The 26,775-nt window shown below is 37.9% G+C and overlaps 1 protein-coding gene across 19 annotated transcripts in view; it reads left to right on the top strand.

The window, feature by feature from the left end:
- KIAA1109 (KIAA1109 ortholog) overlaps positions 1-5,110 on the top strand; it is a 200,129-nt gene extending 195,019 nt beyond the window's left edge. For 15 of the 19 annotated variants that reach the window (XM_021101619.1, XM_021101620.1, XM_021101634.1 and 12 more), the window contains 2 exons: positions 1,510-1,675; positions 4,379-5,103. In XM_021101619.1, coding sequence (XP_020957278.1) covers positions 1,510-1,675; positions 4,379-4,595 — 383 coding nt within the window. In that variant the 3' untranslated portion in view covers positions 4,596-5,103. Of the gene's footprint in view, positions 1-1,509; positions 1,676-4,378 lie in introns of all 19 variants that reach the window. The other 4 variants (XR_002346813.1, XR_002346814.1, XM_021101630.1 and 1 more) reach the window with 1 other exon arrangement.

Genomic DNA, 26,775 nt, shown 5'->3' with positions numbered 1-26,775 from the left:
GAGGGAGGCAGGAATCGAACCTGCATCCTCATGGATACTAGTAGGGTTCATTACCACTGAGCCATGATGGGAATTCCTATGGGATTTTAATTATAAATAAAAATATTTTAATAGCTATAAGTATATTTTCTTTTCAAAAACTAAAAGTAGTTTTAGCCAAAATAAATATAAACATGCCTCAAAATTCTTAACAGCATGTAAGACTAGAGCAGAATCAATATATTTCTAGAACATCAAGATATAGCACTGCCTGATGGGAGGGGGAGGGAGTGGGAGGGATGGGGAGCTTGGGCTTATCAGACACAACTTAGAATAGATTTACAAGGAGATCCTGCTGAGTAGCATTGAGAACTTTGTCTAGATACTCATGTTGCAACAGAACAAAGGGTGGGGGAAAAAATGTAATTGTAATGTATACATGTAAGGATAACTTGATCCCCTTGCTGTACAGTGGGAAAATAAAAAAATAAAAAGATACAGCACTGTATTGATGGTGATCAATAATAAACAGAAGCAGAGCAACAAAGCAGGTAGTTACTGAAGACATCTGTGCTGATGTGGTTGATAGTACAGCATCATTCCTAGGTTCATTCCCAATCAAAATATTATCCCACTGCTCATTAACAAAGTTATACCAAAGCTACATAAGTCATATCATATTACCTAATCATTTTATGATCAATTTGTCTTGAAAACCTGTACCTTATAGAAATGCTGTATTTATTAAAGATCATATGAACACCACCTTTGTCTCAGATTTGATTTTAAATATATCATTTATGATTGCCAATTTAAAAGACCTCATTTTTCATAAAACATTTACTCAACTATGAAGAGTGAAAAAGCTCCTTAGTACCACTGTTCAAATATATATAGCCAATAACATATTAAAACCACTGAGTTGTACACTTTAAATGAATTGTATCTCGATAAGCTGTTCAAAAGTCATCTACCTACAAGCACTTTTTTTTTTTAGAAACCCCACATCTATCAATTTCAGCACTCTATGCCTGCTATCAAATAAATCTCAGCAGCATTCTTTTTTTTTTTTTTTTTTCCCCCTTTGGCCATCCATGTTCCAGGCCAGGGATCAAACATGTGCCACAGTGGCAACCTGAGTCCCTGTAGTGACAACAGCTGGATCCTTAACCTGCTGCATCACAAGGAAACCTCAAATCTCAGCATTCTTCACCATTAGTTTTAGGCATAGACGTATATATATAAATCATATGCTATTATTCAAAAATATATGATGACATTATTTCTAATTGTAAAAGAATAAAATAACTTTGATACTGTCTGTCTTTCTCCAAGACAATAATGGGCATGTATGTTTATGGCTTTCATGTTTAAATATTACTTGAAATGTAATTTATAGAGGCTTTGGCCAGTTCATAAATAAAATAAATAGAGCCCATTACTTTGTATGGTGATTTAAAATAAATTTATTATATATATATATATATATATATATATATTTGCAGTGTTAATCTATAATTTTCATTACAGCCATTTTTCCACCTCGGATTTTATCTACTCGACCAGGACAAAAGAGTCCAGTTATAATTCATGATGAAAATTCCTCTGACAAAGACAGGGAAGACAGTATCACTTACACGACTGTGGACTGGAGAGATTTTATGTGCAACACATGGCATCTAGAACCCACACTTAGGTAGGTGGTGGGTGTATATATTTACCTACTTCCTATGAGATTATTAAGAGAAAAAGGTTATAAATAAGGCTGCAGGTTAAGTATGGTTTACCAAAAAATATTTTTATGTTAATCATGTACAACCTCTACAGCTTGTGACTGATATTTGTGTTGCACCTTTCTGCTTTTATAAGTGCTTCTAGGCAAGGCAAAACAAGTACAAATATAAGAATAGCACAGCCACTGATCAGCTGTCCACTGTGTGACATTCTGCCAGTTAATCAGTAAAACATGAGAATAACTCCACTTTCACAGTTGCTGTTATTTTTTCATCATCTCAGCAGGATGTTATTTTCAGATGTTTGAGGTAGCTGCAGTAAACTGTTTTTGTCACTTTGGGAAGATGCAGAAATCATACATCATCATTAAGAAACTGTTATAATTTCTCACGTATGTCATGATATCGTAATAGAACCTACAGTGTCAGAGTAGCTTTCTGTCTGCTTACTAAGTGATATAAAACCATCCTGAAATGTCAGACTTAATTGTCAGGTTCCTTTACCATGTCATGTTCTTCAGTCATGATCCCAACTTGTTTTCATATCAAAATTTCTGAAGTATTTTCTTAGTTTTAATTACATTACATTTCTCCCATAACTGGTAGTACTTGCTTTGTATTGGCCTTCTATATGATTTAACCCTCACAAATCTTCCAATTATTTTTCCCCTTTCTTCACAGCTGTTTTGTTAGTCAAATTATAACTGTCCAAAATCATGCAACAGTGTCAAAAAAAAGTCCATCACAGTTAAGCACAACATTCTGCAGAATGATACATACTTCACTTAGATAAGGTTATTATTATTATTATTCAGATATATTTATGCCAGAAAGTCATTCCAAACTAAGTTTCCATTATTCAGTGGACTCCTGTATAAGCAGAAAGTATTAACTTTTTGTTAGTAATATGTATTTAATAAAATTTGTTGTAACCCAATCAGCAAAACACTTTGGCATTAACAGTACCATTACACAAGTATATTAATACTACTAAGACTTCAGTCACTGATTGACAATCCTGAGTGTCAATACTCAGGAACAAAATTAAAATCCTGCAAAGGTCTTAATGCAGAAAACTTAGTATTTGTAAATCTAAATAAATGTAATGAAACTGACTAAGTATCTTTTAATTTAAAACGAGGATAGGAGTTCCCGTTGTGGCGCAGTGGTTAACGAATCCGACTAGGAACCATGAGGTTGCGGGTTCGATCCCTGCCCTTGCTCAGTGGGTTAAGGATCCGGCGTTGCTGAGAGCTGTGGTATAGGTCACAGACGTGGCTCGGATCCCATGTTGCTGTGGTTGTGGCCTAGGCCAGCAGCTACAGCTCTGATTAGACCCCTAGCCTGGGAACCTCTATATGCCGTGGAAGCAGCCCTAGAAAAGAAAAAAGACAAAAAAAAAAAAAAAAGGGGTAAAAATAGTTACATTTGCCATAAATCTGTTGCTTTTTCTTAAGAAAACTACCAAGAGATTAAAGTAATACATATGGTAGTGGAGAAGAACATGGTTAAGAGCTCTGGCTCTAAGCCCAGCTTTCTTACTCAGTAGCTCAGTGACCTTGGCTAAAGGACCTAACTGCTCTCTGCCTCAGCTGCCTCATATGAAAAATTTGGAAAATAGTATTTTCTAGGTTTGCTATATTGGTTACATGAGTTAATTAGTGCAACATGCTTATAACTATTAAGAGTTTTCATAGACCAGTGCTTAATGCTCCTTTTTTCTCTACATAAGATCAGGATCAATTGAAATAGGAAGTGAGGCAGCTGGAAATCAAAATGACAGCTTCGATACTGATAGCTGTTAACAGAGAATGTGGTTTGATGTTAGGCAACAATGTCTTTCTACTACAAAGTCCAGGTTTTGACATACCTACAGGGATTCAGTGATGCAGAACTCAAGGGGCTGGGGTGCAATGGGGTGTTGAAGTTGCACAGTCAGCAGTCCTGTGTACTCACCTAGTTACAGGCAGCCATGAACAGTCCTAGGCTAACCTATTTAGGGACCTGTCCTTGTAAAACTATGGCTTGGAGGAATAGTTCAAAATAGTGACTCCTAAGAGCTGGAAGGGAGGAGAGTACCAACTACATTAGTCAGTCCCTCTGTTAATTTGCCAATCAGATAAGTTATAAGTAAGGGTGCAGAGAAAGACAAGGAGTGTTTCACTAATGCTGTTCCTCTATATGGAAGGAAGGGAGATAAAGTAGCTCTTCCTTCAGACATGTTTAGCACATAGCAAACATTTAGTAAATTTTAGCCTTTTTTTCTGCAGCTTTATTGAGGTGTAACTGACAAAACAGATACTTTAAGTGTACAATGTCATGATTTAATAATATATGCCTGCATTTTGAAAGGATTCCCCCATCAAGCTAATTAACATCTTTCAGAATGAACCAGATGTCCTTTAAAACTTTAAAATGACCATATAACTTGAGGCCTAAAATAAATAAATCCTGGTAAAATTCATTAAACCCCATTGCTGTGTAGGCTTACACATCTCTTGAGTGCTCCTACAGTGAATCTAGGAACTGCAGGGTTAATCAGTTGCACATACTGAAAAGATTTTGTCTTGTGCATATTATGGAGGCTTAGTGATGTTCTGAACCCACCTTCAGGACTGTGCTAGGGCGCTGAACTCCTTAATAATAATAATTTATAATTATTTTAGATTAATTTCTTGGACTGGAAGAAAGATTGATCCAGTAGGTGTTGATTATATTCTTCAAAAATTGGGCTTTCATCATGCCAGGACTACTATTCCTAAATGGCTTCAAAGAGGAGTCATGGACCCACTGGACAAGGTTCTGTCAGTTCTTATCAAAAAACTTGGTACTGCACTACAGGATGAAAAGGAAAAGAAAGGAAAAGACAAAGAAGAACACTAAAAAAAGTAACTTCATCTGTGAACAAATTTTGATTCTGTCCGTTAAGCTTTATTACACTGGAGTGTTGGGGTTTTTGTATAGTAAAATTATTTTAAATATAACTTTAAAAAATTCTAATTTTGTGGCCATTATAAGTTTATAAGTTAACCTGTTTATTCTAGTTCCACCATTCTGTATACAGTGAAGTATTGCATGATGATGTAAATTTTGTGAAAAACTAGATTAAAATATACAGATCTGTTCAGTAGAGTTTATAATTGTATTATGTGCAATATGATTCCTGCATCTTTAAAATATTTTCAGAATAACTGTGAATTTTCTTTGTTACTGGCCATAACTTTTAGAAAAAAATCTTGTTGATAATGTGATTTTCTTTGGTCATTAAATGCTTTTTTAAAACACAGACTTGTATAAATACCTATTTGTATATAGTCTGAGTAACTGTGATATGAATAAATACCACTAAAGTATTACCTGTAACTATTGTAATAAAGAATAATTGGTTTCATTCTGTATTTGAGACTTTTCTTCCTTTACTAGCTTATTTTTATAATTACTAAATGCCTTAGTAAATGCCTATCCAGTGTCACACTCTTTCCATAGAAAATCATTTTTATAAAAATTAGCTCAAGGAGGATATAGTCAGAAGCATAGCAGAGGTTTCAGAAATATTAGGTACTGTTCTATTTATTTATTTATTTATTTATTTGTCCTCCTGCCTTTTCCAGGGCTGCTTCCTGCGGCATATGGAGGTTCCCAGGCTAGGGGTCCAATCAGAGCTGCAGGCACCAGCCTATGCCACAGCCACAGCAACGCGGGATCCGAGCCGCGTCTGCACCCTACATCACAGCTCACGGCAACGCCGGATCCTTAACCCACTGAGCAAGGCCAGGGACCGAACCCACCACCTCATGGTTCCTAGTTGGATTCGTTAACCACTGTGCCACGACAGGAACTCCAGGTACTGTTCTATTTCTTAAGCTACTGGTGAGAACACAGCTCTGTTTTATTACACTATATTCTTTGAGTATATGCAAACTGTAAATAAATTAAAATTTTTTGAAGAATAAGAAAATCTAAAATAATATTCAAAGGTAGCTATAATACTGTTAAATCACAACTCAGGTCTGAAATCTAGCCAAGTCAAAACAGTTTAAAGGTGGGTGAAACAGAACTAAAGAACCATGAGCTAGAAAACACCTCAAGAAAGCCTCTGGTGCAAACTTTTGCACTTATGATCTCTGACAGATTAAAAACAATTCAAGATCAAGATACTTAGCCAAGGGTGTGTGTGTAAAGTAAATTTGGGTAGGAGAATTAACAATTGCTAGCTATGTAGTCACAAAACAATTCAGTTATACAAATTAAAACTAAACCTAAAACCCTAGTCATAATTTTGTATTCTGCTAGACCATCTTATCCATCATCTGCCTGGTCTCTGTATCCCCCTGCCTAGTCATCCCTACAATTGGGAGCTATATGTACATTATTTCTGTTAGTCACTTACCAGAGAAATAGCTAAGATAGTTACTTCATAAAACAAAATAACTAAAAACTTAAATTAATTCCTTGAGTTGTAACTCAGGTATTAATTCTCTGCTTCAAAGAAACAGTGTGCTAGTACATTCTAATTGTTAAAAATTTCCTATGGCTTTAAATATTACTGATATAAGATATGACCAAAAAATGACATAGGTATAAACTTAACTACTTCTGACACATTGTGATATGCTATAAAAAGAAAAGGGCAATTTAAAATAAATCTGTTAAATGTTCAAAATTTAGGTGGCTTTACTGAACAAAGCTATGAAAATGAAAAAACCACATTTGTGCCATGGTGGTAAGAATGTAAACTGACACAATTCCCATGGAGGACAATTAAGCAAGAGCTATTAAAATGACGAAGGGGAGTTCCCATTGTGGCTCAGTGGTAAGGAATCCCGCTAGTATCCACAAGGATGTGGGTATGATCCCTGGCCTCACTCAGTGGGTTAAGGATCCGGTGTTGCCGTGAGCTGTGGTGTAGGTTGCAGACTCGGCTAGGATCCCGCATTGCTGTGGCTGTGGCGCAGGCCAGTGCCTGCAGCTCTGATTGGACCCCTAGCCTGGCAAATTCCATATGCCACAGGTACAGCCCTAAAAAAAAAATTCTGAGGCAGTTTAATAAAAATCAATACATAAGCAACACCCATATAGTTTTGAAAGATAACATCATTTACACTGAAATTTCTTAAACACTAAATTACTTAAACTTTATATTTAACTGTATAATTCTTTGGGAATTTTATGCATATTATGTGTGTAATATGCCCCTGAGCCTAAATTAGGACCTAATTTACCTCTGGCTGTGTCAAAATTTTAATCACTTAAAAATATAACAGAGCTTAAAACACCACGGTGTATCTCTATATGGTCAAATGCTAAACATGCTGATTTTGGCTGAAAGAAAAAATGCCAACAGGTATTTGGCAAACTGAGTAAACTTTGGTAATTATAAAATGGTCATTCCCTTTCTAACTTGCAGCAGGGCCAGAATCAGCATAGTTGGGTGTTACAGCACTCTTTTAAAATGTATCCAAGATATATACTAGGAGTTCAAGGCTCAAAATTACTCATTTAAAAATACATAATCTGGAGTTCCCATCGTGGCGCAGTGGTTAACGAATCCGACTAGGAACCATGAGGTGGCAGGTTTGATCCCTGCCCTTGCTCAGTGGGTTAACGATCCGGCGTTGCCATGAGCTGTGGTGTAGGTCACAGACGCGGCTCAGATCCCACGTTGCTATGGCTCTGGCGTAGGCCGGTGGCTACAGCTCCAATAAGACCCCTAGCCTGGGAACCTCCATATGCCGTGGGAGCGGCCCAAGAAATGGCAAAAAGACAAAAAAAAAAAAAACATAATCAGAGAACTTAAAATTTCAACCTTAGAGAAGCAGAGACCTGGAAAAAGGCATTGTGCTCACCCTTAGAACAGAAAAGAATGATTTTTCTTGAACCCATCATAAAACTGAGGTCACAGTGTAAACAACCAACACAAAATTTGAGGAGACAGGCATAAGGACAAACAGGACCTGAGCATTTGCTTACTCAGGTCAAATGCTCTAACAAATGCCATATAAGCTAATAAGATTCAGCTAATAATTTGTAAATAATTGTACAGGCTGAGCATAGGCTTGAATAACATTTTGAGGCCTTTGCAGACTTAGAGGAATTTTGTGCCTTCCTGCAAGCTTTCTCTCCAGGAATCCCACAAGATGTTCACAGGGTAAAATCAAGGTGAATCCTGGAAAAGCTTCCCCCATAGTGCTGGCTAGAGACTGAGAACAGCCACCACTGAACCTCTGCCCAGCCCCATGTCCTTCGTATCTCCTAAGGAATACAAATCTAATCCGCAGAGCGAAAGGCAACAAAATTATTAGCCTGAGGAAACTGGTGGAAACCCACTGAAGCTGGAAGAGAATAAAATGAGAAAAAGTTCTGCTGGGAAAAGCAGCCCAAACACTACATCTGAAAAAGGGGCAGAAACACTTATGAATGAATTTGATACAATCAGAAATCTGGATCTAAATAAACAATGTAAATGAGGGTAACAAATATCTTTTTTGTTTCTAATTGTTGTAAAAGATCATTAACTCCGTAAAGTTACACTACACCTACACTTCAAAATACATTAGGCTGGAGTTCCCATTGTGGTACAGTGGTTAACGAATCCGATTAGGAACCATGGGGTTGGGGGTTCCATCCCTGGCCTCGCTGAGTGGGTTAAGAATCTGGCATTGCCTTGAGCTGTGGTGTAGGTCGCAGATGCGGCTCAGATCCCACGTTGCTGTGGGTCTGGCATAGGCCGGCGGCTACAGCTCCGAAAAGACCACTAGCCTGGGAACCTCCGTATGCAATGGGTGCAGCCCTAGAAAAGACAAAAAAAAAATACATGAGACAAAAACGAAAATAAAAGATAGATATATCCACAATTATAGTTGGAGATATCAACATGCTTCTCTTGGTAATTAACAAAACAGATTGGAGGGAGAAGGAAGATCAATAAAAATATGGATGAGTTAAATAACACTAAAAGCCAACCTGACCTAATGGGTATTTATAAAACAGTCTTCCAAACAACAGAGAATAGATTCTTCCCAAGTTCGACTGGAATGTTCACCAGGACAGACATACTCAGCCCTAAGACAAACCTTAACAAATCTAAAATAGAAATCAAAGGTGTTCTCTTGTGGCACAGCAGGTTAAGGATCTGGCATCACTGCAGTAGCTCAGGTTCCTGCTGTGGTGCAAGTTGTTGGCCTGGAAACTTATGCATGTCATGGATGCAGCCAAATAAGTAAAAGTTTAAAGAATTAAAAGTTAGAAAAACTGAAATCATACTATGTATATAGTCTCAACCATAATAGAATTAAACCAGATATCAGAAAAATTCTGAAACATTTCAAAGTTAAACAACACACTTCTAAGTAAGCCATGAATCAAAGAGAAAGTTCCAAGGGAAATTATAAAATATTTTAAACTAAATGAAAATATAATGTAGCAAAATTTGTAGGATGCAGCTAAAGCAGTACTTAGAGGGAAACTTAATGAAAATAATTAGAAGAAATCTGAAAACAGTAAACTATGCTTGAAACTAAAGAAGTTAGAATAGCAAATTAACTCCAAAGCAAGAAGAAGGCAAGGCATCATAAAGATTAGAGCAGGAATAAATTTCAAACAGAAAAATAACAGAAAAAAATCCATAAAACCAAAAGCTGCTTCTTTGAAAATATCAACAAAATTTACTAACCTCTAGTCTGGCTGAAGAAGACACAAATTACCAATATTAGAACTAAGAGAGGATGTATCACTACTTATCCCACAGACATTAATTAAAAAAGGAGTTGCTGTTGTGGCTCAGTGGAAACAAACCCGACTAGTATCCACGAGGGTGCAGGTTTGAACCCTGGCCTCGCTCAGGGGGTTAAGGATCTGGTGCCACCCTGAACTGTGGTGTAGGGTGCTGTGGCTGTGGTTATAGGCCAGCAGCTGTAGGTCCTATTTGACCCCTAGCCTGGGAACTTCCATATGCTGCAACTGCAGCCCAGGAAAAAACAAACAAAAAACAAACAAAAAAACCCCAAAAACTTATACGGGCATATATTTGACACAATCACAATTACACAAAACTTGGATGAAACAGACTCTTAAAAGGTACAAAATACCAAAAGTCATCTTAGAGATAGATAACATAGAGTTCTATATTGATTAAAGAAATTGAACTTAAACCTTCCAAAACAAACAAACCAAAAAACCTCCTGGCCCAGACAGTTTTACTGAGAAAATCCTGAAAAATTTGCTGGAAAATATAAAACATTTAAGGAAGAAATAAGATCAATTCTACCTAATCTCTCTGAAAGCAGAATACTGAACACTTCCCAACTAACTGTATGAGTAATTATCCTAATACTAAACCAAAGACATTACAAGAAAGGAACACTATAGTCCAATATTCCTCAGGAGCACAGATGCAAAAATCCTCAACAAAACAGTATGAACTCAGCAACATATTAAAAGGCTAATACATAACACCCAAGTGAAGCTCACCTCCAGAAATTCAAAAGGATGGTTCAGCAATTAAAAATCAATAAACATAGTTAATTGAATTAACAAACTAAATTTTAAAAGATCTCAAAAGGTACAAAAAAGAAAACAACAAAATTCAACAACCATTAATGATTTTAAAAAATCTTCATCAAATTAGAAACAGAGGAGAATTTCTTAAGCTTAAAAAGGGCTATCTATAAAAAACCTAGAGCTAACAGCATACTTAATGGTGAGACAATGAGGTCTTTCTCTTCAAAATCCAGAACAAGGCAATGTTTCACAGCTCAAAGGGAGCATACCATACTGGAAGTTCTAACCTGTGTTTTACGGAAAAAGAGTCTTCACATAAATACGCCAAATTATGTTTTTGACAAAGGTGCAAAAGCAACTCAATAGAGAAAAAATAGCCTTCTCAAATGGTGCTGGAATGGCTGTTCACAGGCCAACAACAACAACAAAAAACCATAAAAAAGTCATTTCAACACAATCCTAACACCTTATGCAAAAAATTAACCCAAAGTGGAAAAATACATCATACACCTAATGTAAAAATTAAAATTATAAAATTGGTCTGGAAGAAAACATATGGGTAAATATGTGACGCTGGGTTTGTGATGAGTTTCTAGATACAATGTCAATAGCATGATCCATTAAAAAAAACAATACCCTGCTTTACTTTGCTTTATTGTGCTTCACATATACTGAGGGTTTTTTTCCTGTAACAAATTCAAATATTTATGGCAACCCTGCATTGTCAGACGATTGTCAGAATTTTTCACCAAAAAAGTATTTTTTTATTTTTTAATTCAAGTACAGTTGATTGACAATGTTGTGCCAATTTCTGCTGTACAGCAAAGTGACCAGTCATACATATACTTTCATACATTCCTTTTCTTATATTATCGTCCATCATGTTCTATCCCAAAAAACTGGATATAGTTCCCTGGGCTATTCAGTAGGACCTCATCACTTACACATTCTAATTGTAATAGTTTGCATCTACTAATGCCAAACTCCCTGTCCATCCCACTTCTCCTCCCATCCCCTTGGCAACCACAAGTCTGCTCTCTACATCTGTGAGTCTGTTTCTGTTTTGTAAATAGGTTCATTTGTGCCTATTTTATTTATTTATTTTTTGTCTTTTTGCCTTTTCTAGGGCCGCTCCTGCAGCATATCGAGGTTCCCAGGCTAGGAGTCCAATCGGAGCTGTAGCTGCCGGCCTATACCAGAGCCACAGCAATGCGGAATCCGAGCCGCGTCTGCGACCTACACCACAGCTCATGGCAACAGTGGATCCCCAACCCACTGAGCAAGGGCAGGGATCGAACCCGCAACCTCATGGTTCCTAGTCGGATTTGTTAATCACTGCGCCATGACGGGAACTCCATGTGCCATATTTTAAATTCCACATATAAGTGATATGATATGGTATTTGCCTCTTTCTGAATTGAGACTCTCTAGTTGCAAGCATGTTGTGGCAAATGGCGTTATTTTGTTCTTTTTTATGGCTGACTAGTATTCTACTTAATATATGCACCACATCTTCTTAATCCATTCATCAGTTGATGGACATTTAGGTTATTCCCACATCTTGGCTGTTGTGAATAGTGCTGCAATGAACACTGGGGTGCCTTTTTGAATTACAGTTTCTTCCAGATATATGCCCAGGTGTGGGACTGCTGGATCATATGGTAGTTTTATATTTAGTTTTCTGAGGAACCTCCATACTGTTTGCCATAGTGATTTTACCAATTAACATTCCCTCCAACAAGATAGGAGGGTTCCCTTTTCTCCATACCCTCTCCAGCATCTGTTATTTGTAACAAGATTTAATAATGATGGCCATTCTGACTGGTGTGAGGTGGTAACTCATCATAGTTTTGATTTGCATTTCTCTAACAATTAGTGATGTTGAACATTTTTTCATGTGCCTACTGGCCATTCATACATCTTCACCAATAAAGTATTTTTTTTCAAAAAAAGTATTTTTAAATTGAGATATGTACATTTTTAAAGACAAAATGCTATTGCACACCTAACAGACTTTAGTACACTGTAAATGTAACTTTCATAACCACTGTGAAACAAAGTAATTGTGTATCTCACTTTACTGTAATATCTGCTTTATTTCAGCAGTTAATAAACAAACCTACAATATCTCTGAGGTATGCTTGTAAGTTAGACTTTATCAAACTTAAAAACTTCTGGTCTACAAAGACACTGTTAAGAGAATAAATACTCAGCCACAGACTTGGAGAACGTATTTGCAAACCACATATCCAATGAAGGATTTATATAAAGAATACTCTTCAAACTTAATAAGAGAGGAAAATTTCCAATTAGAAAATAGGCAAAGGACTTCAACAGACAATTAAGGAATGGCAAAGATATATGAAAAAAATACTCAATGTCATTAGTCATTAGGGAAATACATATTAAAACCACAATTAGATACCACTATATACCTACTATAATGGCTAAAATAAAAGTTAAAAAACTAACAATACCAAATGCTGGTAAGAATGAAAAGCAACAGAAAGTATCATTTATTGTTGCTGAGAATGCCAAAATGTAAGTTACTCTGGCAAGTTCTAGCAGTTTTTTCTAAATTTAAGTATGGACTGCTATGGACTGAAGGTTTGTGTCTCCCTAAAACTCGTATGTTGACATCTAATTCCCAATGTGAGGATAACTGGTGGGGCCTCTGGGAGGTGATTAGATAAAGAGCCCTTGGAAATGGGATGATGCCCTTATAAAAGAAACTCCAGATGGCTTTCTTGCTACTGCTGCCAAGTGAAGACACAGAAAGAAGATGGCCACCTATGAATCAAGAAGCAGGCTCACACCAGACACGGAATCTGCCAGCACTTGACCTTGGACTTACAAGCCTCCAGAACTATAATAAATATTTGTTGTTTAAGTCATCTAGCCTATGGCATTTTTGTTATAGCAGCCCAAACAGACTAAGACACTAACTGTATGACCCAGAATCCTACTTAGAATTAGTAGCTATATTCGTAATTACCCAAAACTAGAAATAACCAAAATGTCCTTCGATAGGTGAACAGTGTTATATCCATACAATGGAATGCTACTCTGCAACAAAAAGGAATAAGCTAAATATTCACATAGGTGAATCTTAAATGTGCTTTTCTAAGTAAGAGAAGCCAGATTCAAAAGGTTATGTATTGTATGGCACTACAGAAAAGGAAAAAACTATACTGAAAACAGGCCACGGATTGCCTGGAGTAAAAGGAAAGAAGAGGAAATTACTACAAAAGGGCCACATGTGGACATTTTATGGTGATGAAACCATTCTGTGTAGAGCTGAGATGGTAAATATACAACTATGTATTTGTCAAGAATCATAGAACTGTATTTGCCAAAAGTAAACTTAATTTAAAAAACCAACAGGGGAGTTCCCGTCGTGGCGCAGTGGTTAACGAATCCGACTAGGAACCATGAGGTTGCGGGTTCGGTCCCTGCCCTTGCTCAGTGGGTTAACGATCCGGCGTTGCCGTGAGCTGTGGTGTAGGTTGCAGACGCGGCTCGGATCCCGCGTTGCTGTGGCTCTGGCGTAGGCCGGCAGCTGCAGCTCCGATTCAACCCCTAGCCTGGGAACCTCCATATGCCGCGGGAGCGGCCCAAGAAATAGCAACAACAACAACAACAAAAAGACAAAAGACAAAAAAAATAAAATAAAATAAAAAACCAACAGGGATGTCAGGGAATCCTAGGATGAAGTGCAGACTGTAACAAATAAATATAACTGTGTTATAAAACTATGACATGATCTCACTGAAGGGAGTGGTAAACAACTGACTTTAACTTTGGAAAACTGTTTTGACCAGATAATATAAGACTACAGGGGGAAAAAAAAAGAGGCACTGTGCTCTAGCTGGTAAGTTGTTTCCCCAGTGATACAGTTAACAAATGTGCAAATACTTTATACGCTGAACAAATAAATTATACACTTAGCCAGATTTCTCACTGTCAGAGAAAGAAGTCACACATAAGCAAAGAGGAAAGCTAGAATGAATGCTGTGGTATTTCATTACAGACAAAGGGATAAATACAAATTCATCTTTATGTGCAGATACCAAAATACAAATGTGTCTGTATGTATCAATTAGTATACATAAATATTCTTACTAGCTCTGTTCTCTGTGTAGGCACAGAAGCAATGACACTTCAACAGCAACAAGTACAACTTGCTCCAAGATCTTAGTTTCTCCTTACCATTATCCAGAAAAAATAACCAGGGCTTCCTGGAGAAAGGGTAAGTTTTAGATCCAGGGCATGGAAAATACAAGTATCTTATAGTCTCAGAAAATAAGGAAATGCTTTTATAAAAATGGGAAGATATCAAAAGGGCAGAGGAGGCACCAATGAAACAGCACCCAATGCTGGAATGATTTGAGCAACAAAATAATGACAGTATGGGATTACCCCCAAATAATAAAATAAATACCAATGAATCCACATTGGTATAAATGATCGAGTACATGTCAGGGAGGGGGATAAATTTTTCCTACAATGAATTCCAAATAATAAACATAAAAGGAATGAGGAAAATAGCAAATTGCCAGTAGAACACCACAGTAGAAATTCTGGTTCAAGATGGTGAAGAAGGAAGATCCCAAACTCAACCTCCTCCCACAGACATACCAAATATACAGCTACATACAGAACAATTTCCTCTGAAAGAAACCACAAAACTAACTGAGCATCTCCTACGCAACAGGCAACCAAAAAACCCCACATCAAAACAGGTAGGGGAGGCTGAGACATGATCTCGCCGTAAACCCCACCCCTAGCGTGGTGACCTACAATCTGTAGGAAACTTCCAACTCCAAGCTTCTACTGAGGAACAAAGGGTTTGATCTCCACATCTGGAAACTTTTAAGACCTGCACCTCAAAGATGAGCCCCCCAAAATCCAGCTATGGGCGCCAATAGGGCTTGCATCCACAAAACACACAAGGCGATAGTGAACTAACAGTTCTGAGGACATCCAGGGCCCAGCACTGAGAGGGCCAACTGAAATACCCAGTCTTTCTGCAAAAGATGTCTACTTTCTTATCTTATAGATTTAGACTAATGGACAGGTATTTAATTTAACACAGTCTAGGGACCTCCTCGCCAAAGATCACAGAGGCCTTCAGGCACCACCTTTCTATTCTCCCCCTCCCTCACTCTAGGTCATGAGTTTCTCCCAGAAAAGAATTTGTGCACATGTCTGGTGTCCCCAGTTTTTGTGCATACCACCCAGGGGGCACTCCTTTATTACCTGGCTCTGGTGGAGAGAAGAACTTATGTTCACAGGTCCTACAGGTTTGTAACAGAATTTTTAATTGGCTATTCCCCGGGGCATGGTAGAGAAGCAGCAGACTGAAACGCCCAATCTTTCTCAGAAAGAAGCCTATTAGTTTATCTTCATACCTGAGGCCAAGGGGAAGGCTTCTTCCTAAACACACATGTAAGGGACCACTGCAAACCTCTCCAGAGACCAGACAGTCTGGTAATGCTATCGTCATGTCTTGCCTCTACCCTACACCATGCCACCAGTGTCTCTTTTAAAAAGGAGTTGCATACATGTCTTGCACTCCAGCTTTTGTAGATGCCACCCAGAGGACCCATCTTTTTGATAGCCTGACGCTGGTGGCTAGTGAGGGTTGGGCTCAAGGGGTAAATGGGACGGTGACAAATAAAGAAAGAGTTCTTAAATGGCTATCACCCCAGGACCCAATGCAGAGGGAACATATAAAAATGCCCATTGCTGGAGTTCCCATTGTGGCGTAGTGGTTAACAAATCCAACTAGGAACCATGAGGTTGCAAGTTCGATCCCTGGCCTTGTTAAGGATCTGGCGTTGCTGTGAGCTGTGGTGTAGGTTGCAGCTACAGCTCCGACTAGACCCCTAACCTGGGAACCTCCATATGCCTCGGGAGTGGCTCAAGAAAACTCAAAAAGACCAAAAAAAAGCCCATTGCTGAATCTTCCCCTGAAAGAAGTATATCTGCATTCTTTAAAAGCTGCTGCCTGGTCTGACTTCCAATCAGTCTGGATGTAAGTAATGACTGAAATCTTCCCCTTTTTGGACACTGAAAGATCTTGGCACACCCTCAACTACGTGGATGCACTAAGAAAAGCACAGACTACTTAGACAACCACAAAGGTCTGAGAGATAACCAAGAGGTAGGGCAGGGTTGAACAATAAGGTTTATCTGCTACATGAGGCCAACACTTCAAGACATGTAGCTGTTCTTTCTAATGCACAGAAATCAGAGTCAAGAAAAATGAAGAAACAAAAGGATATGTTTTAAAGAACAAAAGAAAACCTTAAAAAAAGTTCTTAATAAAATGAAGATAAGTGATTTATCTGATATGCAATACAAAATAACAGTCGTAAATAGAAAAAAGCGTGGGAGAGGTCTGTAAGTTAATGATAACTCAAGAACGCAGGATTGCTTAACAACAAAAACATGCAACAGAAGCACAAGACATGCCCCCAAACAACAAAACAATGGTGAAATGAGACCTGCATCCTGCCAGTAAGTTAATGATTCCTAGGACATGCTCCTCTGTATGCACTGAAAACAAAAATACAGAGGAAGGTAACATTATACTGAAACTGTCATAGTGGGCAGATGGCTAGGTATGAGGAGAGAAAGGCGGGCATAGGCCAGGTGGCAAGAAACCAGGCGTTTTGTACACAATGAGGGGTCCATAGGCAGCCAAAGAAAACTAGGAACCTCCAGACTGATGGAAAACTACCATTTTGGGGTAATAAGTGTCCTGGAAGCAGACAAAGAAAGGTGGGAAAAGGCACCAATCTCAAGCTTCTGAAGCAATCTATTACTCATTAAACCCTCATCACAATAAAACCAGTCTTGTAGATAAGAAGTTCCCATCATGCACTGACAACATGACACTTCCACTCAAGGCCAAATAAGAAGAAAAATCCTTCCTCCCTTCGGGAAAGGGAAACTAAAATGAAAATCAGGGAATGTGACCCTCCCCCCCACCCAACGCCTCCTTCTCAGTGAATATTCTGTCTATTCATTAGTATGCCCTTCATAACAGGCCAAATAAACACAAGCCAGATGCTCACCTGTCTGCCCACCTTCCCCTCTGGAGGCATATCTCTCACTTAAATAAATCCTTACTTAAATAAATCCTCACTTTACTTTCTCAATTTCCATCTCATTTCTGAATTCCTTTTGTGATGAGACAAAGAACCTTTGAGCAGGAACAAAATCTGAGATGATTTATCATATTTCAGTATATGATACCACATTATAACAATCTCGACCATGTAGGGACAAGAAAATTATTCTGCCCAACCTGGAGGAGGAGGTGATGATAGAATTCTGATGTCTACTCAAGAATGAGAAAGAAAAGTGGTCTTCTTCCCCTCCCCACTTTTTCTTTGGTTATAAAATCATAGCCCACTAAGTTCTTAGGGCAGCACTCCTATCCCTGCCCACTAGTCTCCCTCACAAGCACCTCTCTTTCCTTGCCTGTCACTCTGCCTCTTGCTGAATACTTTCTGCATTGAGACAGAAGAACCTATACTCTACTATGTCCTCAAATGCGTTCTGCAGTTTCAAGCTCAGAAGAATAGATTTAAAATGTGAGAATTTTAACAAAGAACACATAATAAAGTACTGAATAGAAATCAGAGCTGAAGAATACAAAAAGTGAACTGAAAAATACAATAGAGGGTTCATCATACAACAGAAATCAGCACAAAAAAAATCAGTCAACCTCTCCCTGAAGACAGGGCAGTGGGATTCACCTAGTCAGAGCAGCAGAAACAAAACAAAAAAAAAGAATGAAAAGGGTGAAGATTGCTTAAGTGACTTACAGGACAACATCAAGTGGACCAATCTGCATTATAGGAGTCCCAGAAGGAAAAAAGAAAGAGAAAGGGACAGAAAACTTATTTGAAAAAAACATGGTTGCAAATTTCTCTAACTTAGGGAAATAAGTGGACATCCAGCTCCAAGAAGCCCAAATTTCTCTAACTTAGGGAAAGAAGTGGACCAATCTGCATTATAGGAGTCCCAGAAGGAAAAAAGAAAGAGAAAGGGACAGAAAACTTATTTGAAAAAAACATGGTTGCAAATTTCTCTAACTTAGGGAAATAAGTGGACATCCAGCTCCAAGAAGCCCAAAAGGAAGGAAATAACAAAGACCAGAAGAGAAACAAATAAAAGAGACTATACAGCTACAGATGACACCACAGAAATATAAAGGATCATAAGATATTGCTATAACAATTTTATACCAATAAAATGGACAACCCAGAAGAAACAGAAAAATTACTATAATCTCCCATGAATGAGCCAGGAATAAAAAGAAAATATGAAAAGACCAATTACCAGTAATAAAATTGAATCAGTAATTTTAAAACTCCAAAGAAAAGCACAGGACCAGATGGCTTCAGAAGTGAATTCTACTAAACATTTAGAGAAGACGTACCATCTATACTTCTCAAATTATTTCAAAAAATTGCAGAGGAAGGAACACTTTCAAACTCATTCTATGAGATATTATCTGATACCAAAAGAGATAACCAAAAAAGTAAACTACAAGCCTAGTGAACAAAGAAGCAAAAATCCGCAATAGAATATTAACAAAGCTAATTCAACAAACATTAAAAGAATCACACCATGATCGACTGGAATTTTACCAGGGGAGTGGGGATGGTTCAATATCTGCAAATAAATCAGTGTGATACACCACATTGACAAATTAAGGGATAAAAATCATATGATCAGAGTTCCCGTCATGGTGCAGCAGAAATGAATCCAACTAGGAACCATGAGGTTGCAGGTTCGATCCCTGGCTTTGCTCAGTGGGTTAAGGAGCCGGTGTTGCCGTGAGCTATGGTATAGATTGCAGACATGGCTCAGATCTGGTGTTGCTGTGGCTGTGGTATAGGCCCTTAGCTGTAGCTCCAACTGGAACCCTAGCCTGGGAACTTCCATACGCCCACAGGTGCTGCCCAAAAAGAAAAGAAAATACAAAAAAGAAAGTAAATTAAAAAAACTTTTTAATCATATGATCATGTCAACAGCTGCAAAAAAACCCTTTTCAAAATTCAACATTCATTTATAATAAAAATAACTTCCAACAAAATGGGTATAGAGGAAACATACATTAACATAATAAAGGCCATATATGACAAGCCCACAGCTCACATCATATCCAATGGTAAAAAGTTCAATGCATTTTCTTTAAGATAAGGAACAAGACAAAGATGACCACTCTCACCACTTTTTTCAACATAGTTTTGGAAATCCTAGCCATAGCAATGAGAAAAGGAAAAGAAATAAAAGCACTTCAAATTGGAAATGAAGAAATAAAACTATCACTGTGTGCAGATGATAGACTACATAGAAATACATAGAAAATACTCAAGATAACATCAAAAAACTAGAACATATCAATAACAATTGCATGATATGACGTTAACATGAATACAGTGCCTTTATAGACACTAATAATGAACTATCAGAAAGACAAATTAACAATCACATCATTTATAGTCACATCAAAAAGAATAAAATACCTAGGAATAAATCTAACAAAAGACCTGTATTCAGAACATTATAAGACTCTGGTATAACAAATTAACAGAGACAACAATCAGAAACAGATGGACAAAGATACCATGTACATGGATTGGAAGAATTAATACTGCTAAAATGACCATGCTACCCAAGGGAATCTACAGATTCAAAGAAAACCCTACCAAAATACCAATGCTATTTTTCACAGAATTAAATAATTTCAAAATTTATATGGAAACAAAAAACCCTGAATAGCCAAAACAATCTTAAGAAATAACAAAGCTGGTATCATGTTCCCTGATTTCCAACTATACCATAAAAGTGCTGTCAACAGCATGGTATTGGAACATAAACAGACACATGGATTAATGAAACAGACTAAAGAACCCAGAAACGAATACACTTACATAGGCAATGAATCTACAACAAAGGAGGTAATAATATAAAAGTGAGAAAAGACAGCTTCTTCAATAAATGGTCTTGGGAAAACTGTACAGCTACATATCAAAGAATCAAACTTGACTACTCTCTCAACATGCAAAAACAAAACAAACAAATTATATATATATATATATATATATATATATAATGTATTGAAAACTTAAATCTAAGATTAGAACCATACACAGTAAGTTCTTTGACATCAGTGTTAGTAATATTCTTTTGGATATGTATCCTCAGGCAAGAGCCTCAAAAGCAAAAATAAACAAATGGGACTACATCAAACTAAAGAGCTTTTGCACAGCAAAGAAAACTATCAACAAAATGAAAGGCCATATATTGAATGGGAGAAGATATTTGCAAATGACATATCTGATAGGTGGTTGAGCTCCAAAATATAAGATAACTCATTCATGTCAATGTCAAAAAAAAAACCAAAAAACCAACAACCCTATCAAAAACCGACAAAGGACCTAAGTAGACATTTTTCCAAAGAAGACATACAGATGGCCAAAAAGCAAGTGAAAAGCTACTCAACACCATTAATTATCAAATAAATACAAATCAAAACCATAATGAAATATCACCTCACACCTATCAGAATGGCTATAATCAAAAAAAAAAAAACAAGTAACAAATATTGGCAAGGATGTGGAAAAGGAAACCTTCACACATTGTCGGTAGGAATGCAAATTCATGCAGCCACTACAAAAACAGTAAGAATATTCCTCGAAAAATTAAAAATGGAACTTCCACAGAATCCAGTAATTTCACTCCTGAGTATTTGCCCAAAGAAAGACATATGTTCACAGCAGTATCATTTATAAAAGCTAAGATATGGATGAAACCTAAATGCCCATCAATAGATGAAAAGATAAAGATGCGGTACATATATACATATATATATATATATATATATATAGTCCAAATATGTATTCACACACATGCATACAGACATACACATAATGGAATACGACTCGGCCAGAAAAAAAAATAAAATCATTTGTGACAACATGGATGAAGAGAATATTATGCTAATTGAAATAAGTCAGGTAGAGAAAGAAAATACATGATTTTTCTCATATGGAATCTAAAAAACAAAATAAACATAAGAAAACAGAAAAAAGAATGTACATCCAGCCCATTTAAGATGGCAGTTCTTTTGCTCTCTGTACATCCTTTGCTCAACCGATCAGTACCTGCTTTAGTTACTCAAAATAAATGACTTTTTTCATAATCGGACTCTAATCAGTAACTGCCTACATGCTTCCCACCCTACCCCTAGTTTCAGCTAGTGACTGATCTAATCTTTAGATCAGAACAGTTCCACCCTGCTAGTTTACCAAAGGGACTCTGAGGGACTAGCCCCTCTGCTGGTTTCCCTTGTAATCAATGAGCCAACCTGATGTCAATTCCCCCTTCCCTCAGTAAGGAAGACTGCTGCTGTGACTTGCCTGCTGTCTGCGGTACTCAATGGGATGTTACTCCAGGACCTCCTTGCTTCCACATGTAAGATCCTCTATCCAATAAACCACTGATGTCTCTATCACTGTCTCTGGGCTCTTTCTTCAATCTTAAGGCTAGGCAACTACAAGGCTTGCAGGTCTGTGGGATGCAGCCCAACAAAGAGTTATAGATACTTGAGAACAAACAGGTAATTACCAGATGGGAAGGAGTCCAGGGAGTGGAAAGAAATATGAAGGAGATTAAGAAGTAAAAACTTCCAGCTGCACAATAAATGATTCACAGGTATGAATATATAGTGTGGGGAATATAGTCAATAACTACACAATGTCTTCATATGGTGACAGGCTATAACTAGATTTATCCCGGTAATCATTTTGAAATGTGCAGAAGTATCAAATCACTATGTTATGAGACAGAAGCAAAATGACAGAGGTCAATTATACTTCAAAAACAAACTCATAGAAAAAGAGACCAGACTCATGGTTGCCAAAAGTGGGCCGGCGGGTGGGGGGACTGGATGAAGGCAGTCAAAAGAAACCTCCAGTTACAAAACAAACACTAAGAATGTAATGTACAAGATGATAAATACAATTAAAACTACTGTTCGTTGCCTACCAAAGTTGTTAAGAGAGTAAATCCTAGAGTAAATCCTAAGAGTTCTCATCACAAGGAAAATACATTTTTTCTATTTCTTTAATTGAACTGAATTTCATTTTATTTTTTTGGCTTTTTAGGGCTGCACCCATGGCATATGGAGGTTCCCAGGCTAGGAGTCAAACTGGAGCTATGCTGGACTACACCACAGCCACAGCAACGCTGGACCCAAGCCACGTCTGCAACCTACACCACAGCTCACAGCAATGCTGGATCCTTAACCTACTGCATGAGACCAGGGATGGAACCTGCATCCTCATGGATACTAGTTGGATCCATTTCCACTGCACCATGACGGGGATTCCTTTAATTTTATATCTATATGAGATGATGGATGTTCAACTCATAGGATATGTAAGTTCCCAGGCCAGGGGTCAAATAAGAGCTGCAGCTGCCAGCCTAAGCCACAGTAATAGCCATAATAACACCAGATCCAAGCCGCACCTGCGACCTATCCCACAGCTTGAGGCAACGCCAGATCCTTAACCCACTGAGGAGAGCAGGGGTCAAACCCACATCCTCACAGAGACTATGTTGGGTTCTTAACTCACTGAGCCGCAATGGGAACTCCTGTTCACCAAACTTATAGTGATAGTCAGTAGACCACTATCTCATACCATACACAAAAATAAGCTCAAAATGGATTAAAGACTTCAATGTAAGACCTGAAACCATAAAACTTCTAGTAGAAAATTTAGGTGGATAAGCCCCTTAATTTCAGTCTTGGCAATGATTTTTTGAATTTGACACCAAAAGCAAATGCAACAAAATAAAAAATAAGCACGTGGGACTATATTAAACTAAAAAGTTTCTGCACAGGAAAGGAAACCACTAACAAAATGAAAAAGCAATCTATGGATTGGAGAAAATACTTGCAAATCTTTGCCAAGAGCTCATAAAACACAACACCAAAAGAAAACAAAACAAACAAACAAACAAAAAAACAAAAAACAATCTTGCCAAAAAAAAATCTTATTTTAAAAATGTGGAGATCCCGTTGTGGCCCAGCAGGTTAAGAATCTGACTAGTATCCATGAGGATGCAGGTTCAATCCCTGGCCTGTTCAGTGGGTTAAGGATCCAGCATAGCTGTGAGCTGCAGTGTAGGTGGAAGATGCAGCTCAGATCTGGTGTTGCTGTGTCTGTGGCGTACGCCAGCAGTGACAACTTGGATTCAACCCCTAGCTTGGGAACTTCCGTATGTTGCAGGTGAGGCCCTAAAAAGAAAAAAAAAAAAATGGGAAAAGGATCTGAACACACATTTTCCCAAAAAAGATTTATAAATGGCCAACAGGTACATGAAAACCCGCTCAACATCACTGATGATCAGGGAACCACAATGAGAGACTACTTCACATCTGATAGAGCAGCTATTATCAAAAAGACAAGAAATAATAAGTGTTGGCCAGGATGTTGAGAAAAGGGGAACCCTCATATACTGCTGATTAAGAATGTAAATTTGCTCAGTGGTAATGAAAAACAATATGGAGGTTCCACAAAAAATTAAAAATAGAATACCATATGATCCAACATGTCCACCACTAAGTTATTCATCCTAAGGAAATGAAAATACTAACTGGAAAAGATAACTGTGCCCCCATGTTCACTGTAGCATTACTTACAACAACCAAGATATGGAACAACCTAAATGTCCATCAATGGAGGAAAGGATAAAGATGTGGTCTATAGATACAACTCATACTATTCATCCATAAAAAGAAGGAAATACATGGATTGACTTTGAGGGCATTATGCTAAGTGAAATAAGAAAGAGCAATAAAAATACTGTTATGATCTCATTTATATATGAAATTTTAAAAAAATGAAGTCATCATTACAGAGAATAGATTAGTTACCAGAGGCAAAGGGTGGGGATATCAAAAGGTACAAACTTCCAGTTATAAAATAAACAAATCCTAGGGATATTATGTATAATATTTGTGAAGATAACAGATCTTTAAAGTTCTTATTACAAGAAAAAAAAAGTGTACTGTATGTGGTGATGAATGTTAACTAAACTTGCAGAGATCAATGTGCACTATATACACATACCACCTGTTTCACACCTGAAACCAATACAATATTATATGCCAATTATATTTTAATTAAAAAGAAGAAATCGAACATATCTAAAAAAAAAAAGGACACCACAGTAATAACTGCTTTAGGGAAAATGAAAATTAGTGAGTCAAATTCTGGGGTGAAATAGGATATCTGCAGAGCCTCAAAATATTTACTAATATGCTGGTTTTAACAGATGTTCACAAACTCTGTGATACTCTTCTCTCTAGGTGAACCTCTCTTTCCCTCTCCTTCGTGTGCTGGACTTCCTTCTGAGTATAGAAACAGGAAAATAGTAGCTTCGTCATGGGGAAACTTGGCAGACAACCTTAACCAGGTCATTAAGGTTAACACCATCACTAACAGCTGTTAATCATGAAGCCCAGATAGGCCACAAGATGCACCTTTCGCCTTTGTAGTAGTCTTTGCAAATATCCTTAACTCTTGCATAACCATGGGAAAACATGAGGTATACATAAATTGAAGACCCCAGTGTACAAAATATCCAACCAGTACTCTTCTCTTCAAAACTATCAAGGTCATGAAAAACAAGGAAAGCTGAAAAACTATCATAGACAACAGAAGACTAAGGAGATGTGATTGCTAGGTGCAATGTGGTATCGTGGATTTAATCTGGAATAGAAAATGGACATTACTCAAAAAACGGGTGAAATCTGAATAAAGTATATAGTATAGTTAGTAGTATTGTATCAGGTGTGAATTTCTTAATTTGATAAATGTACTATGATATGTAAGACGTTAGCATTAGGGGAAGCTGGATGGAGGAGTACAGAGGAACTCTACCCTTACAATTCTTCTGCAAATACAAAATTATTTCAAAATAAAACATTACATGTATATAAGCTTTAAGAGTAATTTTTAACCATTCCTTTTACTTCTTGAGCTTCTCTTTCCATTCCATGTTTCTACTCACATTTGATCCTAATGTAATTATATATATATATATATATATATATATATATATATATATATTACTTAGTTTTATTTACCATCCTTGGCACACCTAGCAACAACATTTGAATTTAATGCCCTGTAAGCAAAAGTTTTAAATGTTAAGAAAAAGAATCCCTGGAGTTTCCGTCGTGGCGCAGTGGTTAACGAATCCGACTAGGAACCATGAGGTTGCGGGTTCGATCCCTGCTCTTGCTCAGTGGGTTAACGATCCGGCGTTGCCACGAGCTGTGGTGTAGGTTGCAGACGCGGATCGGATCCCGAGTTGCTGTGGCTCTGGCATAGGCTGGTGGCTACAGCTCCAATTGGACCCCTAGCCTGGGAACCTCCATATGCCACGGGAGCGGCCCTAAAAATGGCAAAAAGACACACACACACACACACAGAAAGAATCCCTAGACTAAGTTATCATTACAATTATTAATGAGGACTTGATCAAAGCATCATAAGATATTCTGATAGCCACTAAAGAAAAATATGCTGCTTTTACTGAAAATGCATTCCTTTATGAGAAAAATGAGGCAGGTTTTTTTCGCTCAATTAGCCCATGTATTTGTGGATGGCTATTATTCTTGCTATAATGAGGTACAGTACAATCAATTCAGCTGTTATTTTTCCATTTTCTCTAAAGCCATTTAATCCTTGAGAAACCTTTCCCACATAAAAAAGTAGAAGGGCATTTAAATTTTGTTACAACAATGCCACTCAATTCCTTTAAGTCATTGTGGGCTACAGGCCAAAACTTGTTCAGTAATTTACAATTTAAAATAGTTTCAATATCTATCTTCTAATACCTCCATTAGCCTCTGCTTCAACTTTCAGAGGAGCCAAGAACTGAGAACACCCACACAGTCTGTCGTGCATATATCATAGCTATTAGCTTTCAAAGCCCCCACCTGTTTTCATGATTCCCTGCGTGGCTCCAGGTGAGGCTTCAGCAAGAGTCCAGAGTGGTTTTTCGTAAACACGAAAGACACTGTGAGGTCAAACCTTGTCCACAGGCGCCTCTTCAAAATATACATGGGGACAAAGCGAAGGGTTTCCTTGAAACCACCCCCACACAGGTACCCCAGCAGCACCTCCAGGCGGCCTAGATAAAGAGGCCCCATTACAGTGCTCTGTCGGGAAGGTGGTGGCTGAGGCGGGGGAACGGAGGGCAGCAGCCAAGAGGGTGAAGAAGCACAGAATTGCACGAATTTACCTATCTACACCCCCAGGGAAGGCGGCCAATGGGCCTGGATACCACGCTCGGTGAACTAGGCTAACATCACACGGCCTTGAACGTGTGCTACGTTCGGCGGCGTCAGTCGCGGGGCTTTGCAGGCGGTGGGGTGCGGTGGGCACGCGCTGGCTCAGGCGCAGGCGCAGGCCTGGGCGCGGGCGGGGGGCGGGGCACAGGCCACGAAGACGGTTGGCGATTG

The sequence above is a fragment of the Sus scrofa genome, chromosome 8, assembly GCF_000003025.6.
Source record: "Sus scrofa isolate TJ Tabasco breed Duroc chromosome 8, Sscrofa11.1, whole genome shotgun sequence".
Taxonomy (NCBI): Eukaryota; Metazoa; Chordata; class Mammalia; order Artiodactyla; family Suidae; genus Sus; species Sus scrofa.
Note: the sequence above shows the minus strand (reverse complement) of the source record. Positions and strands in the feature narration are given on the sequence as shown.